Below are 17,137 nucleotides of genomic sequence, written 5' to 3'. Positions count from 1 at the left end.
TAATAATTTGATAACTTTTTAGATGACAATAAACTATCATATTTAAGGTACAAAACATTTATGATATTATTTAAAGCGTACACTTAAATAATTAGAGAAAAAACTTGTTTATTCTTTATAAAAGAGAAATGTTATTATAACTTTTTATATAGTTATACAATCATTCTAGTTCTACACGCATGACACTAATATATAATGTATTTATAATGTTTATTGTTATTTAATATGAATATATATTTATATAAGTTAGATTAAATAATAAAAAATAGCATGTTTTCTTTTTAAATACAAATGATAATTTTTTTAATAAAAATTAAGATTATGTAATATATATTATTATAATAATTATATTTTATAACAATTAAATTTATATTAATCTAATTACTAAATATTTGTTTTACCAAAATTTCATAAAAATTAAGATTATTATATATAATAATAATAATATTTTATACATATGAATTTATGTAATTTGGCACTATTACACTATCATGTATTTATTAATCATAGCTTTTGGCAAACAAGTCTATATTATGCACTGTTTTGTAGCACAGAGACCAAGTGAAAGCCTGTTTTGGTTTAAACATGGGGAGGCATCGTAGCACAGAAATGTTATTCTTCCTGGTTCTTCTCTGTGTATGCATATCAAACATGAGTGGTATTACCTTTGGCTGCATCGAAAAAGAGAGACAAGCTCTCCTAAACTTGAAACAAAGCTTTCAAGATCCTTCACACAAGTTGTCCTCCTGGCAAGGTCAAGATTGCTGCCAATGGAAAGGAGTAGCCTGCAATGAAACCACGGGTCATGTTGTCAAGCTTCATCTCAGATCCTCATCAATGGATTATCCATTTTCACCTTATTCTGATGATACTACTCATCTGCCTGACTTACAAGCTAATGAGTTGAGCTCTAATTTGTTGGAGCTGCAACATCTCAACTACTTGGATCTCAGCGGAAACAACTTCAGTTATAGCAAGATTCCCAACTTCTTTGGCTCAATGAAGAATCTAAAGTATCTAAATCTGTCTCATGCATATTTGGGTGGATTGATTTCTCTTCAATTTGCAAATCTTACTAGCTTGCAAGTGCTTGATCTTCGAGGTCTTTATGATGTTAGTACTCGTACTTTCCAGTGGGCTTCAAATCTTTTGTCTCTCCAATACCTTGATCTGAATTCGGTAAGTTGTTCGAATGCATCAGATTTAATGCAGGTACTTACCAACCTTCCTTCTCTGTCACATATCAGCCTATCTGTTTGTGGATTAAATATGGTCAATTTTCCTTGGCGTTCGATCAATTCCACCTTCTCTGCTAGTGTTCGATATCTAGACCTTTCCGGGAATCAACTTGAAAGTTCAATTCTTAATGTTCTAAAAAATCTGACTTCTCTTGAAGTACTTGATCTTTCGTTCACCTTCTATGCTACTAGTTCCTCAATTCCAACCTGGTTGGGTGATCTTAAGAGCCTTGTTTACCTTAATCTGGCATCGAATAATTATGATAGCTTTGAAGGAGAAGGTGGCTTGCTGTACATAATAAATAATGCTTGTTCCTTGAAGGTATTAGATTTGTCATTTAACAAAATTAGAGAAGTGTTAGAGCCTCATCGAAATTCAAGAAAATGTGTCAAATATAATCTAGAGATATTACATTTAGAGCATAACGAAATGGGTGGTCCTTTGCCTGATTGGTCAGAGCAACTAAAATTTTCAAGATACCTTGGCCTTTCCCAGAATTTATTTCATGGTCCAATACCATCATCAATTGGAAAACTTTCATTTTTGAAAGTATTAGATCTATCCGTCAATCAATTAATAGGGTCAATTCCAGAATCTTTGGGAAGATTGTCAGTATTAAAGAGGCTAGATTTGTCATCTAACAATTTGAATGGGGTCATTCCAGAAACATTGGGAAAATTATCAGTATTAAAGTGGCTAGAATTGTCATCTAACAATTTGAGTGGGGTCATTCCAGAAACATTGGGAAAATTATCAGTATTAAAGTGGCTACATTTGTCATCTAACAATTTGAGTGGGGTCATTCCAGAAACATTGGGAAAATTATCAGTATTAAAGTGGCTACATTTGTCATCTAACAATTTGAATGGGGTCATTCCAGAAACATTGGGAAAATTATCGGTATTAGAGGAGTTATATTTGTCATATAACAATTTGAATGGGGTCATTCCAGAAACATTGGGAAAATTATCGGTATTAGAGGAGTTATATTTGTCATATAACAATTTGAATGGGGTCATTCCAAAAACACTGGGAAAATTGTCATTGGTGAGGGTTATAGATCTTTCTAGAAATCAATTAAATGGAAGCTTGCCTAAATCAATTGGAAAATTAGAATTCCTACAATCCTTGGATATCTCATCAAATTTATTGGAAGGTATTGTATCCGAGGATCACTTTGCTAACCTTACAAGGTTGGAAAGGTTGCTCATTGATTCCAACAATTTCTCGTGCCAAGTTAATTCAAATTGGATCCCTCCTTTTAGTCTCTATTACATCAACATGGCCTCTTGCAAAGTTGTAGGGTCTCATGGAGTCCCCCAATGGCTTCAGACACAAAGGGAAGTCTTTGAATTGAATCTCTCAAATGCTAATATTATTGGAACATTTCCAAAATGGCTTCAGAACATGTCAAGCATCAGCTCTCTGGATCTCTCTATGAACCAAATCAGCGGGCACCTACCTGTGAATATTGGTTCTTTGTCTATTCTGTGGTATCTATATCTTGGCAACAATCTGATAAATGGTTCACTTCCAGAGTCATTATGTGAACTAGAATCTTTGCAAGAACTAGATCTTTCGAGAAACAAGTTTTCTGGGATATTGCCTAATTGTTGGAGAGGGAGCCAAACCGTGGATGTCATCAATCTATCACACAATAAGTTGTCAGGGACTATTCCAAGCTCAATGGGGAACTTATCACAACTGTCGCGATTGCATATGAATAATAATAACTTTAATGGGGAACTTCCATTGGCTTTGAGGGGTTGTTCTGAAATGATGCTTCTTGATCTTGGCGACAATAACTTTTCAGGACCTCTACCAACTTGGATTGGAGGACATAGCTTCCGGGACATAATAATTTTGAGGTTCCGCAAGAATATGTTTAGTGGAAGTATCCCTTTAAATTTTTGCAAGCTCTTGGCACTGAGCATTTTAGACCTTGCAAATAACAATTTGAGAGGAGAAATTCCTCATTGCTTTGGAAAACTCACTGGAATGATGGTAAAAGATTATCCACAAGTGAATGGAAGTATGGGTGATGCGAAGGTTTCACAAGTGATAAAAGGAAGAGACTTAGAGTATACAAAAACACTGCTACTTCTTGATAATTTGGACCTCTCAAGCAATAAGCTAGTTGGGATAATTCCAAAAGAGCTATGTTTGCTATCTGCCTTGCGTGGTTTGAATTTGTCCCATAATCATTTGTCAGGCAATATTCCTAACAATATTGAAGAGTTGAAGTCCTTGGAGTCTCTTGACCTTTCAAACAACAAACTTTTTGGTGAAATTCCACAAAGTATGTCCAAATTGTTATCACTAGACAAGCTCGACTTGTCTTACAACAATTTGTCAGGCAAAATTCCAACAGGACCTCAACTTCAAACACTGAATGATCCAAATATATATGCTGGCAACGATGAACTATGTGGAACCCCATTGCCAAAGAAATGTTTTGGAGATGATGATCGAAGAAAAAATGCCCACGAAGATGATGACGACTACAAAGATAGTAGGATCGAAAGAATATGGTTTTACTCTGTGGTAACACTTGGATATGCAGCTGGATTATGGGGAGTAATTGGGAGTCTGGTTTTCAACAGAAACTGGAGGCATGCTTTTTTTTGTTTCACTGAAAACACCATGGATTGGATTCTTGTGAGAGTAGAAGTGAGAATTGGGAGACTGAAGAAGAGCATCATGAAGTGGACCAACTAATAAAGATATCTACTGATAACATGTATTTCTCTATGTGTATGTACGTACTTCATAGGACGATCGATCCTCTCAGTTTGTGTATTTCATCTTAATTTATGCTGTCTTGTATTGTTTAAGTTGTAACCTATTGCCACAATAGTTTATCAAAGATTCCTCATTTGCTTCAACTATGCTCATCTGTTGGAATTGACAGAGATTCCTCGTTTGCTTCAATTATGCTCATCTCACAAGTTGTATATTTTTGCCTTCTCGGGACAACATTTGATAATGCTCCTGTGGTGAAATTTCCACCGAGATGCCAGGTCATATTGGTTGAAATTAACCTGCCAAATTCTGGTGCAACAGGGGGGCAATGAATCATTTTCATTAACATCAAATGATTCTGGTTCAATCTGATCAGTTGTAACACCTGTATGCAGTATCATGTCTCCCCTGCTCCAATGCATAAGTAAACACAAACACAGAAGAAAAAATCAAATAAATAACATGAACTTTCTTCATACACATAACATTTGAAAAGTATATTTCAAAAACCCAAACAAACCGAACCGTTAAAATATATTAAACAAGAACTTTTGGATTATTAAAGTATACTTTGGTGTTCTAAAAAATTGTAAATACTTTTGTTTTTTTATTAAATGTCTAAAAGGAAATTAGTCTCACATTCAAAGTCATGATTCCACAAAATCAATACCCAGACACCATAAAGAAAGCATCAAAAACACATGCATGCTACAGAGAAGGGGAAAAAGGAAAACACCCACTAACCTATTGAAGAAGTCTACTGCGGTGGCTTCAATACTTTCGCAAGAGATCACCCACTGCCACTGCCTGCCTTGTTTTGACTTTGCTAACTATTATTTTAATATATAATATGTTTTCATTATCTTTTTAAAACTATTATTTATTTTTTAAAGCAATAGTGTCTCATCTCCGGGGCAAAAGCTTGTTAGAGGAAGTCCACACAGTGCAAGATTATCAAGGTACGAAGAAGCGTTAAAGCTTTGTAATTGAGTACTTGCAGGGATTCTCCCTAATAATCTATTATTTGATAAATCCAAGTAATTCAACAAAGTTACTTCAGCCAGGCTTGTGGGAATCTTCCCTGAAAGCTTATTGTGAGACAAATCCAATGATTCTAGCTTAGTCAAGTTCCCTATATTCTCTGGAATGCTTCCACTCAATTCGTTTCTTGATAGATTTAGCTGAACCAATTGTACAAGACTAGTTGCTTCAAATGGGATATTTCCATTCAATTTGTTGCTTGAAAGATCAATAATTCTTAGCAATCCAAGAATCTTACCGTATTCATACTCTACTCCTTTCCAAATGATCCATGCATTGTTTTGAAAACGACCAAATAAGGTACTTTCAAGCGGACCAGTCTTGAAAACTATTGTGCTGGTGATATGATCGTCAAATTTTTGTTGAAGTACCATTGAGGTGAAATTCTCAAGGCATGAAGGGATGGCTCCAGACAAATTATTTTGGGAGAGATCCAATATTTGAAGCTTAGTAAGATGACAAAGATTTGATGGTACATATCCGTAGAATTTATTTGATTTGAGACTAAGAAAAACCAACTTTGTTAATCTTTCACCTATCCACCATGGTACTATATCTTCCAAATTATTATGTCCCAAATCCAAAACTAGAAGCTCACTGCAGTTTTTCAATGAAGAAGGCAAAGATCCTGAGAAGTTATTATGCCTCAATTGTAGAGTCTGAAATCTAGTTGAACTAGAACCAATTGAGCTTGGGATCTCTCCAAAAAAGTTGTTGTTGCTCAACTTTAAAACACAAAGAGTGTTAAAATTCTCCCAACAATCAGGAAGCCTTCCGATTAACTGATTATTGGAAAGGTCAAGAAAACCTGTCGAAACCTCTCTCGCTTCACAGAGAAAAGACACACAATCATTGAAGTTATTATTGGACAGATACAAATAAGTTGCATTGGACAGAGAAGGTGGAACAGAGCCTTGGAATTGGTTGAAACTCAAGTCAACTGTAGAGAGAGATCGTAGTGACAATTTTGGCACGGTGCCACTAAGAAGATTGTAAGAGATACTTAAAGTAAACAGCTTGGAAGTCATATTACCGAACTGACTAGGAAGATCACCAGAAATTTCAGTATTGGAAATGTCTAGGTGTGTGAGGTTGAATTGTGTTTGGAGCCAACGAGGGAATTGAGGACCTAACTTACAAGAAGAGAGCCTTATGGATTTCAGTTGAAATGGGGGAACCCAATTGGATTGAAATTTCATTGTCAAAGAGTTATAGGATAAGTCTAGCTCTTTCAAATTAGGACAACGTAAGTTAACTTCAGATATGACCCCTGTGAGAGAATTCGAAGAGACATCTAACCTCTCAAGAAAATAAAGCTCACCAATACTATCAAATGAAGTACCATTGAACTTAATATTATTTGCACTGAAGGCTGTCAAGTTGGGCATTGAAGAAAGATCAGGCAATAGACCAGTGAGGTTGTTGTAGTCTAAATACAACTCACGAAGATTTGGAAATCTACTAAAACCATTGGGAAAAGGACCTTCAACCATATTATAACTAAGGTCTAAAAGCGTCAAAGATGGGAAAGTTTTCTTATCATCAAGAAGTAATAATCCTCGAAGTTGGTTAGAACTCAAACGCAAAATCTCCAAGGAATTCTTAGTTGAAGATGATAGGATCTCGAAAATATCATGTACGGTTCCACCAAGATTGTTAGAAGAAATGTCTAAGACTTTTAGGTTGGTAAGATTCCCCAAGAATTTCGGTAACCCACTTCCAACTTCGTTATCTGATAAATCAACATTTATAAGATAATCTTTATGGCCGAAGGAGTCTGGAAAGAAACCATTTATGATGTTGTTTGCGAGGGTCATATCAACAAGGTTCACAGTAGAATTTAAAAACCAGCTAATTGCCGTGGGATGGATAGAGTTGTGTGTTAGGGAAAGAGTTTCGAGAAAATTTGATGAATTTGAAAAGGACAGAGAAGAATCGATCTTGGGGAGTAAACAATATGATACCTCTAAGCTTAGTAAGGATGATGGAATTTTGAAAGATTGAAGGCCGGCTCTTGTAAAATTGGCACTCTTGAGTCTGAATGTCTTCAAAGAAGTGAGGCGTGAGAGCCATCCAAAATTTTCAGCAATCATTTGATTATTATGTGAAAGATCTCGGCTAGAATAGCTTGAAAGATCAAGATATTGCAGTTTGGTAAGATTTCCAAGCTCGGAAGGAATAGCTCCCCTCATAGGATTTCGGCCAAGATCAAGATATATGAGATCTATTAAAGCTCCAATAAACTTTGGTATTCCACTGAAGTTGTTCCCATTAAAGTCCAGGTACTGCAGCTTCTGTAGCTCAACTAAGGAGGAGCCAATCTCACCACCGATTGCATACTCATAACCATCAGTATTAACATAAGAAACATGGCCAATAACAATCTTAATGACATGATTGGTTCGGTTATCACAAGTGATACCTATCCAATTGCAACAGTTTTGGTTTGTGCTATTATTGATTATCCAAGAGGAGAGAATGTTACCTGGATCTACAACTCTCTTAAAGCTGAGGAGAGCTTCTCTTTCTTTCTCTATGCACTGAGCTTGATCATTCACACTGGCACTGCTACTTTCCTCGTTAGCCACTACATGATTAGCCGTACAAGCCAGCAAGAAGAGAAGCACTGCAACTATCATCATATTCATGAACATAATGTTTTCAAGGTGAATGTACATATTTAGGTATATTATAGCTTTTGAAATTGAACGAGTCAATAGACTTGCACGAAAGTGTATTATTAATTCAGTGTTCTTACGCGACATTGATATATAGATGGTAAAAAGTCGTGCCCTATAATAAATTATTGCCTCAATATTTTCATTATTTCTCGATTTTAATTTCTGATTTATGTCTTTGCAATCAAAGTGTTTTTTCATCGATATGTCAAAACTATCATTATCATCTTCTGAAAAAAAAAAATCACTTGTACGCGTTTTTCAAGGAGCAATTGAAATTAATTTAATTAATATATAATTGGGTATTAGTGCGATTACAAGTCTTTGGACAAGCACTTTTTGTTTAAATTTATTTATGGATTTATATATTATTACTTTTATTTTGTGAATAAGACTTTATTTATGGATTTATGGATGCGGGTATTAACACCACACAACACGGTAGTACTGTGGAAAGGACATTTTATTTTTTTATTGCCCAAGTCTCTATTAATGCAGGTGAAGCATATACGTTTGTACAACTCATTTTTTGTCTTTGTTTTTTAATCATAATTTTTTTTTATAATTACTTGTTACCAATGAAAAATATTATAATATAGTATATGTTACGACAAACTCTAATATTTTTATGACTCAAAGAAAATAAGTGTCAAACAGCTCATGAAGTTATTTGCTTTGTTTTTATGAACTCTAATATTTTTATGGCTTGGGAAAAATGAGTGTCAAACAGCTCACAATGTGATTTGCTATATATTTTTTTTTAATCATAATTGAGCGTTCTATTTCTTATCAAATAATATCGATCAATGACACAATCCATATTTCTCCACTAAAATTGATGAGAGAAACTAGCAAGGTGAATTCATGGTCTGGTAAAACTTGTGTGGTTTACATCTTGTTCTTGTATGGAGAAAAATGAAGACACTTAAGTGAGCATTAATTGCAATTCTTATTTCAGAGATATACTTATGTTTAAAATTAATTTAAGATGCATTTTTCAACTTTCGAATTTTGTTAGACTTATATTTTCTTTATGTAAAATAATTATAAGTATATCATTTTTAAGTAACTATTTTATTTTATTCTTGAAATTTTAAACTTGGTAACTAGTCTCTAAATTTTATAAAATTTTAAGCCTATTTAATTATTTTCTTTAAATTAAGCCTTTCTAATAGTTTCAAATTTAGTTTATCATACAACACAATAGTAAAAAAAAGTAATTGGAAAAATTATATAGTATAAAAATAAGTTATTACATTTTTATTACGTTTTATAAATTTCAGCACACCAAATTGTGCTGTTTTTCCAAACGGTTCTAAATCACTCCCAATTGATTTTTTAACCCCAAAACACATTATTGGGGTTAAAATCATATCTCTAACAACCATTACATATATGACTTTAAGAAATTCATCTCAATATTGAGTAACAACAAATCTACACAATAATGAGCAATATTTGGAAGTTACAAATTTGTGACTGAATTCGTAACACCAAATATGTTACATATTTGGATATTCATATATATATATATATATATATATATCTAAATGTTATAACTCTCTATTATATGTTACAATATGTGACACTCTTTGCTACATTAATTTAACCTAAAACATTATATTATAAAATATTATAATATTACATTATATTATAAATAATATAACAGGTATGACCCTTCCCAATGAGATCCCAGTACCCCTAATGCAGTGTCCTTAGTGTTTAGGAACACCCTCCTGAAAACTATGTCTCCAACTTGGAATTTTCGATCTTTCACCCTAGAGTTGAAGTGTCGGGCCACTTTTCGTTGGTGTGTTGCTACTCTGAGACTCGCCTTTTCTTGTCATTTTTCGATTAAATCGAGCGACTCCTTTATTGATTGATGGTTCCTCCCTTGACCATATGTCTCTCGTCTGTGCGATGAAGGAGTGAGTTCAACTTGCAAAATGGCTTCATAACCAAATGCCAAAGAGAATGGTGTAGGGCTTGTTGATGTTCGAGCCGTTGTTCGATGTAACCATAGGACCTTTGGAAGTATTTCTGGCCAAGCTCCTTTGGCTTGTTCAAGGGGTTTTTTTAAAGTTTCTTTGATAGTCTTGTTCACTGCTTCTACTTGACCATTGGCTTGGGGGTGTGCTACAAAGGAAAAGCTCTTTGTGATTCCATGCCTCATGCAAAAGTTGGTGAACATATCACTATCAAATTGAGTCCTATTGTCCAAGACTATCTTCTTCGGTAGACCGAATTGACATATAATATTCTTCACCACAAAGTCTAAGACTTTCTTCGAGGTGATGGTAGTGAGCGATTCTGCTTCAGTCCATTCGGTGAAGTAGTCTATGGCTACAATAACCAATTGAACTCCACCCCTTCCCGTGGGTAGCTTCCCGATTAGGTCGATTCCCTATACATCGAAGGGCCAAGGACTTTGCATTTGTGTTAACTCATTAGGTGCCGCCTGGGGTACCTTGGACAACATCTAACATTTGTGGCATCTTATGACATACTACATAAAATCTTCATTCATCGTTGGCCAGAAGTATCCTTGCCTTAAGATTTTCTTTGATAGGCTCGGTCCCCCAGCGTGATTTCCACAAAACCCCTCGTCTACCTCAATCATTAACAGTTTTGACTGGTCGGGTGTAACACACCTTAGCAGTGGTAGGGAGTACCCTCGTCGGTACAGGACCCCTTGGACTATCATATATCGTGCAACTTGTCTCACCACCTTCCTTGCTTTGTTCCGATCATTTGGTACTACTCCTTGGTTGAGATAGTTGATAATGGGTGTCATCCACATGTCCCCTAACTCAAGAGGTTGTGCCTCCTACTCGGTTATGCTTCTTTCCGCCAAGTATTTGAAGGGAATGACATTCAGGGTGTCATCGTCTTTGGCACTGGCAAGCTTGGCTAAGGCACCAACATTGGCATTCTGCTCCCTCAGGACTTGTGTAATCAAGTATCTTGTGAACTGTGCCAATAAGTCCGTCACCTTATTCAGGTATTGCACCATCTAAGTCCCTTGGCTTGATACTCCCCCAGTACCTGATACACAACTAGTTGGGAATAGCTGAATATCTCCAGGGATTCTGCGTGCACATCCCGAGATAAGCGTAATCCTGCTAGCAATGCATTGTACTCAGCCTCATTGTTTGAAGCGTTGAATCCAAATCTGAGAGCGCAGTGGATTCAATGATTCTCTAGAGTGATCAGTATCATTCCTGCACCTGAGTTGTGTTCATTGGATGCTCCATCAACATATAGCTTCCATATGGGAGTATCTCCTTCCTTCTCTGTGTCTCCATTCTCCGATTGGTGGGAAGGGTCTTCAAGGTTGGTGCTCTTGGCTATGAAGTCTGCCAATGCTTGTCCTTTTATCGCCGTCCTTGACTGATAAATGATATCAAACTATCCTAACTCCACCGCCCATTTTAGTAATCGCCCGAGGCCTCTTACTTCTGAAGAACTTGTCGTAGCGATTGATCGGTTAGGACTCGAATTGAGTGAGCTTGGAAGTATGGACGCAGTTTTCGAGAGGCGATTACTAAACAGTAAGCTAGCTTTTCAAGAGGGAGATAGATGGACTCCACACCTACTAGCCTTTTACTGATATAGTACACATGGTGTTGTACCTTGTTCTCTTCTTTCACCAAAGCAACACTGATTGCATGCATGATGATTGCCAAATAGATTAATAACACTTCACCATCTATTGGCTTCGCTAGGACGGGGGGTTGAGCGAGATGCTCCTTCAAGGCTTGGAAAGCTTTCTCGCACTCCTTGGTCCATTGGATCTTCTTGCTGCCCCTCAGTAGGACCAACACGGGGTTTGATACCCAATCTGGGTAGTAGGCCTCCCTTATAAAACCATTTTCCTTGAGTCGCTTGACCTCCTCATTCAAGGCTTAAGATCAGTCTTTGTCAAGCAATCTCCTCTTTTGTTGCACCGGTGGGTAGTTCTCGTCCACATTGAGGACATGGTTTATCACGGATGGAGAAATTTCAACCATGTCCTTATGTGACCAGGCAAAGACGTCTTGGTTCTTCTTAAAAAATTCTACCAACCGTGCCTTGATTTCCACCTTTGATTACTCTAGTCGAGACCTCCTCATCTAGTAGGACTTCGTCAAGATCTTCGACTGGTCCTACCCCCATGACGTCATTCCCAAAGCGAGGATCAATGTCTTTTCCATCGCTTTGGGAAACTTATTATAATAACAAATCTTCGTTAAAAAGAGCCCCCGGCTCCAGTAGAGTGTTTCCTTCAACGTCAACTTCCATGTTGACAACCTCATCGACTCCTTCATTCTCTTTACAGCAGGTCACCACCATGTTGTTTACGCATGGTCCTTTCTTTGCTTTAACCACCGACGTATTGTATCATTCTTGTGTCTCCCTTTGGTTCCCCTGTACGCATCCTTGCCTTGTTCTTGTGGGAAACTGCAAAGACAGATGCCAGATAGACACTGCTGCATGTAATGCCATCAGGAGGGGTCTCCCGATCACTACATTGCAAGTCGATGAGCAATCTACCACTAGGAACTCTGTCATCACAGTTTCGTGCCTAGGGGCATCTCCCACAATAACTAGTAGTTTGATAGTTCCTGTTGGTGCTAGGTATTCTCCTGTGAACCCCTATATCACTTGAGAATAAGGTATTAGGTCCTTGACCATGAGTTTCATCTTCTCGAGGGATGATTTGTAGTTGATGTCCACTGAGCTTCCCATATCCACCAAGCATCTCTTCACTCGCGCATTATCGATTTGAATGGTAAGGACCAGAGGGTCATTGTGGGGGTACCTCACGTGCCTGGCGTCATCCTCCATAATAATGAGATTTTCACTTTCATACTTCAGAGTTTTTGGAAACCGCTCCTCGACTGCCATGCACTGAGAATACTCCCTTACCTCATGTCTTAGGTGTTAGGAAAATTATGTAATTGCCTCAATGGAAAAGGTAAGATAATACAACTCTATGAAATATATTACAAATAAAAAATGATTGATTAAAAAGAGTGTTACAACTCTAAACAAAAGATTACAAGTAAAGGAAATGTGTTTGAAAAAGAAAAGAAGATTACAACTCTAAACAAAAGTTACAAGTAAAGGAAATGTGTTTGAAAAAGAAAAGAAGATTACAACTCTAAACAATAGCTACAAGTAAATAGAAAATGAAAATAAGAAGAAAAGAAATAGAGAAAAATGCAAGAACACAACAATAGTAAGCTCTCACTTACACAACCTAAGTGAAGAGGGTTGGGAATCACCAACTTGAACAAGGTTTAAAATCTTTGTCCAAAAGTTTATTTCCCCCTAACTCAAGCACTAAGGGATCTCTAAAAATTTTTTGGAAATGCTTTCTGGAATAATCAAGCCTCAAGGTGAATTTTCTAGCCTAGTGCTTTGTGGATGGAAAATGGTGTATCTTACAAGTGAGCATTAGGCTCCTATTTATTGAGTTTGAGATAACCCTTTGAATTTCAAATTCCACCAACTCCCATGGCTGTTACCAATGTTTAATTGGATGTTTATGTAATTAAAATAGAGATTTCGGAGTTATTTGGGATGTTAGAACCGTTCAATTTGGAAAAATATGAAAAACCATATAGGTTGTCAACCTCACTAGTCGCGACCAGGATCATCAGTGGATGCGGCCACTGGCTTTTGTCCCCCAGGTCGCGGCCAGGGAAAGACAGTGGCCGCGGCCACAAACTAGTTTTAGCACAAAAATTGTCATTTTCCAAATCGTTCCAAAATGTCCCAAATCCTTTCCCACATGATTTTGTAACCTCCAAACACCTATTGGGAGTTAAAAACATGTCTCCAACAGCCATATTTCATTATGGCTTTATGAAATCAAATCTCAAATGTGTAACATATAATATACACATTATTGGGTAATATTTGGGAGTTACAAATTTGTAACTGATTTTGTAACTCCAAAATATGTCACATTTGGGCACACAAATGTGTCCAATTTTGTGACTCTCAATAATATGTTACAAGGTGTGACAAATCACATTTGTGTGGCAAATCACATTTTGTCACATTATTTAATCTAATATTATATTATATGAAATAATATAACATTCTTCCACTAGATTAAATAATCACTTTCTGTAACACTTATTTAATCAATCAAACATTATATTAAAATATAATATTCCCCCACTTGATTAAATAATCACTCTCTATAGAAACCTTTGCATTGGTGCATAAAGTAAAATGTCTTTCGACTTGAATTTTACCTTAGTGTAATTATCACAAAGTTTGTTGAAATTTTGGTTGCCGAAGCATTGAACCACTATCTCTTGATAACAAACCGATGATAACACACACACCTTTGCTATGTTCACTTGAGACCTCAATGTCTCGCTTTTGCACCGTTAATGGCCATGTGCACATTCCATTCATAGACTTTTCTTGAGAATGACTCCCAATTCTCATGAGGGGCGGCACCACTCCTAGGTCTATATAGGTAGAACTCTTACAGTATTTTGTTACCCTAAAATACTTGTCTTCTCAAGACTAAGTTCTATTAAAAAAAACCTTTCAGTTTCAACCCTCATTTTGGTAACAAAATAGTACTCATATCTCAGATGGGACAAAATTTGAGTACTACTACTATTCACTTGATTGACTTGTTATTACCTATTGAACCTAATACTAGTTTGGTGACTAGTATTAAGATAGGTTACGATCAACCGTGAATCTCTTTAGGGAGTCTAAGTCCCATCCCTTGAGATGTAGAAATGATTCCATTTGAATTATTTCTTTTCTCATGTATGCATACTTAGACACTCTCATTATTTTATTCAAACTTTGTTGCTAGCCATAGTTTGATTAAAATAATCGCCTCTTTAAAATAGTGATTTTGACCATAGTCAACACTCCCACTATTTTATAGTTTAATATCCAAGATAAACATTTGAATATTAATTCTAGACACCTATTTTGTTTCTAGAAATCTCATTTATGTTTTAAATTGATTCCTTCTTGAATCAAAATATTACAAAACAACAACTTTAGACACCAAGCATGTCTATATTTGTTCATTCTATACACATATAGCCAATGTGATTTAGTATGTGGAATTCCAAATCATCTATTTGATAGGATGACCAAATTAATCAATTGATTAACAACAAAATAAATTGATTAACTTTGGAGCATCACCCCCACATTTCTCACATAATGATAATAAAATATCACTTTAAAATAGAAATCTCTTCATTTCTATTAAGTCATTTATCCTCCAAGATAAATATATGTTTCTCAAAGTTCATCATGAGTCATCTATGCTACATGATAAACTCTCAGGATAAAACCTCAATGTTTATCTTGATTTATTTACTTGCTAAAGCAAGAAACACTTCTTTCAAAGAAATTTTTACTTAGTTTCTTTCTTTTATGTATTTCACAAAATAAAAATTTTAACACAAATTTAATATGAGAATTTCTCAAACAAATAATCACATTATGAAATAATAGGTCTACACACTTACCTATTATTTTAACAAGTTCATTTTGAAACTTTTGTTAATGTCTCACCCAAATGTCTCATAGCAAAATAAAGAATCATCATAGAATAATACTTTAATTGTATTGATAGCTTTCAAGAGTACAAGCTTTATTACAAAATAAAAATTTCCCCCACAAGGCACATAAACATGGTAATCATACTAGGATCTCTTCTTCCTTTTCTAAAGCATTTACCTCATTCTCATGTGGGTCCTTTCGGTACCTACATACTCTAGCATAGTGCTCGGGTTTTCCACAAACAAAACAATGGCCTCTCACGTCTTTGAATTGTCCATGATCTTTCTTTGGACCTAAAGGGTTCCCACTACCCTTTTTTGTTGTTGTTGTTGCCCTTTGGATGCTTGTGTGAAACCGCATTGGCCTTGAAAGTCTCATCTTTAGACTCATTCACACCCTTGTCTCTTATTCTCGATTCCTCTTCAATTCTAATGTGTTTTTGGATCTCTTCCAAAGTGTAATCCTCATTCTTATGGAGGATTCTTTTCCTATAGCTCCTCCAAGTTGGTGGTAATTTTGCCACTATTGCACCAACTTGAAAGGCCTCAGGAAGCTCAATCTTGAGAACTTTCAACTTGTTTACAATCACTTGTAACTCATGAATTTGAGGTAAAAGAGTTTTCCCATCAATGAAAGACAATTCAAAATATTGAGAAATTAAGAACTTTCTTGTACCTTCTTCCTCAACCTTGTACTTATTCTCCAAGGCATCCCAAATCTCCTTCGCGGATTTGGTATTGGTATAGAGGTCATATAGCCTATCGGATAGGGCATTAAGGATATGAACCCTACAAAGAAGGTTGTCCTCTTCTCTCTTCCTTCTTTTCTCCACTTCCTCGGGAGTATCTTTGTCTGATGGCTCGGCTAGAGGTGCCAAGGATGACTCAAGGATGTAGGCTGTCTTGAGTATTGTCAAAAGAAATTTCACCTTGTAATGCCCCGAATTTCCTAATAAGGGTTAGGACCTTAATTAGAAGGCTGGGATGACCATAATTGATTTATTATGATATTAAATGATTATATGCATGTTAATATGAATTATATTATTATATGATGATAAATGCATGCATATGGGTGTATTTATAATTATAAGGGCATTTTGGTAATTTGTCTTGTTGAGGGCATATTTGTATATTTGGGTGCATATTGTAATTTGTGAATGAGATTTCATTATTATGGAGATATGTTAGAGCTATTCGGCATGAGACAATCTTATATTATGAGTTAGCGTTTTGTCATAACGGGGTCAATTATTGGGTAATAAGAATGTTTATTTGATGATAAATTGGGAGTATTTGAGGTCAGGAGGAAATTCTGGAAGTTTTGACTATAATGTCCTCGGGGGTGTTTTCGGGACCCCGAGTACTAGGTTTTATTTGAGGTTACTTAAGCTTGAAGTAGCTTGTCAGATAGAACGTACATTAGAAAACATTTCCTCTCTCTTTCGTTAGCTCATTTTACCATTCGAAGCCTTTTTGAAGAGATCTCGAGTTCTAGGAGTCGGAATCAAGCGAGGATCGAGGCATAGCGATCCTAGGAAAGATTAGAAGCTTCTCAATCGAAGGATTCGAAAGAAAACAACCCAATCGAAGGTAAACTAAGTTTAAGTTTTGAGTTGTTAGAGTTTCTAAGCTTAGAATTGGATTTTGTAAATCATTGAGTTTTTGGTTCGATTGAGCTTTGGGTTTTGATGGTTTTGGACCATTAGGAAGCTTGGGAACTTTGATTTGATGATTTGGTAATGTTTAGGCATGATTTTGGAGGCTTTGGGATGTTGAAAATCGTGTCGGGGGATGGCTCTGGGTTGGGGGTCGCCACCCTGTTCTTGGGCGCCGCGGCCCTAGCTCGAAGAAGCAAGTGGAGCAGTTTTGCCCTTGCTAGATTACTAGTTGAGAATT

At 36.0% G+C, this 17,137-nt stretch overlaps 2 protein-coding genes across 2 annotated transcripts; one reads left to right on the top strand and one right to left on the bottom strand.

The window, feature by feature from the left end:
* The first annotated feature begins 420 nt into the window (after nt 1-420).
* LOC133784617 (receptor-like protein EIX2) lies at nt 421-4,170 on the top strand. The gene has a single exon (XM_062223910.1). The coding sequence runs from the start codon at nt 586-588 to the stop codon at nt 3,955-3,957; it is 3,372 nt and encodes a 1,123-aa protein (XP_062079894.1). The 5' UTR covers nt 421-585; the 3' UTR covers nt 3,958-4,170.
* Nucleotides 4,171-4,273: 103 nt separating this feature from the next.
* LOC133781560 (receptor-like protein EIX2) lies at nt 4,274-7,714 on the bottom strand. Its single transcript, XM_062220602.1, has 2 exons — nt 4,726-7,714; nt 4,274-4,389 (listed from the first exon to the last, which is right to left on the bottom strand). The coding sequence occupies exon 1, from the start codon at nt 7,698-7,700 to the stop codon at nt 4,869-4,871; it is 2,832 nt and encodes a 943-aa protein (XP_062076586.1). The 5' UTR covers nt 7,701-7,714; the 3' UTR covers nt 4,274-4,389; nt 4,726-4,868.
* Between the last annotated feature and the right edge of the window lie 9,423 nt (nt 7,715-17,137).

Source organism: Humulus lupulus, chromosome 6 (assembly GCF_963169125.1).
Source record: "Humulus lupulus chromosome 6, drHumLupu1.1, whole genome shotgun sequence".
Lineage (NCBI taxonomy): Eukaryota > Viridiplantae > Streptophyta > Magnoliopsida > Rosales > Cannabaceae > Humulus > Humulus lupulus.
This window is presented reverse-complemented; position numbering and strand designations above follow the sequence as displayed.

Bases quoted from the DNA above. Each gene is read 5' to 3' on its own strand.
- LOC133784617 (XM_062223910.1), top strand. From the start codon at position 586: ATGGGGAGGCATCGTAGCACAGAAATGTTATTCTTCCTGGTTCTTCTC.
- LOC133781560 (XM_062220602.1), bottom strand. From the start codon at position 7,700: ATGTACATTCACCTTGAAAACATTATGTTCATGAATATGATGATAGTT.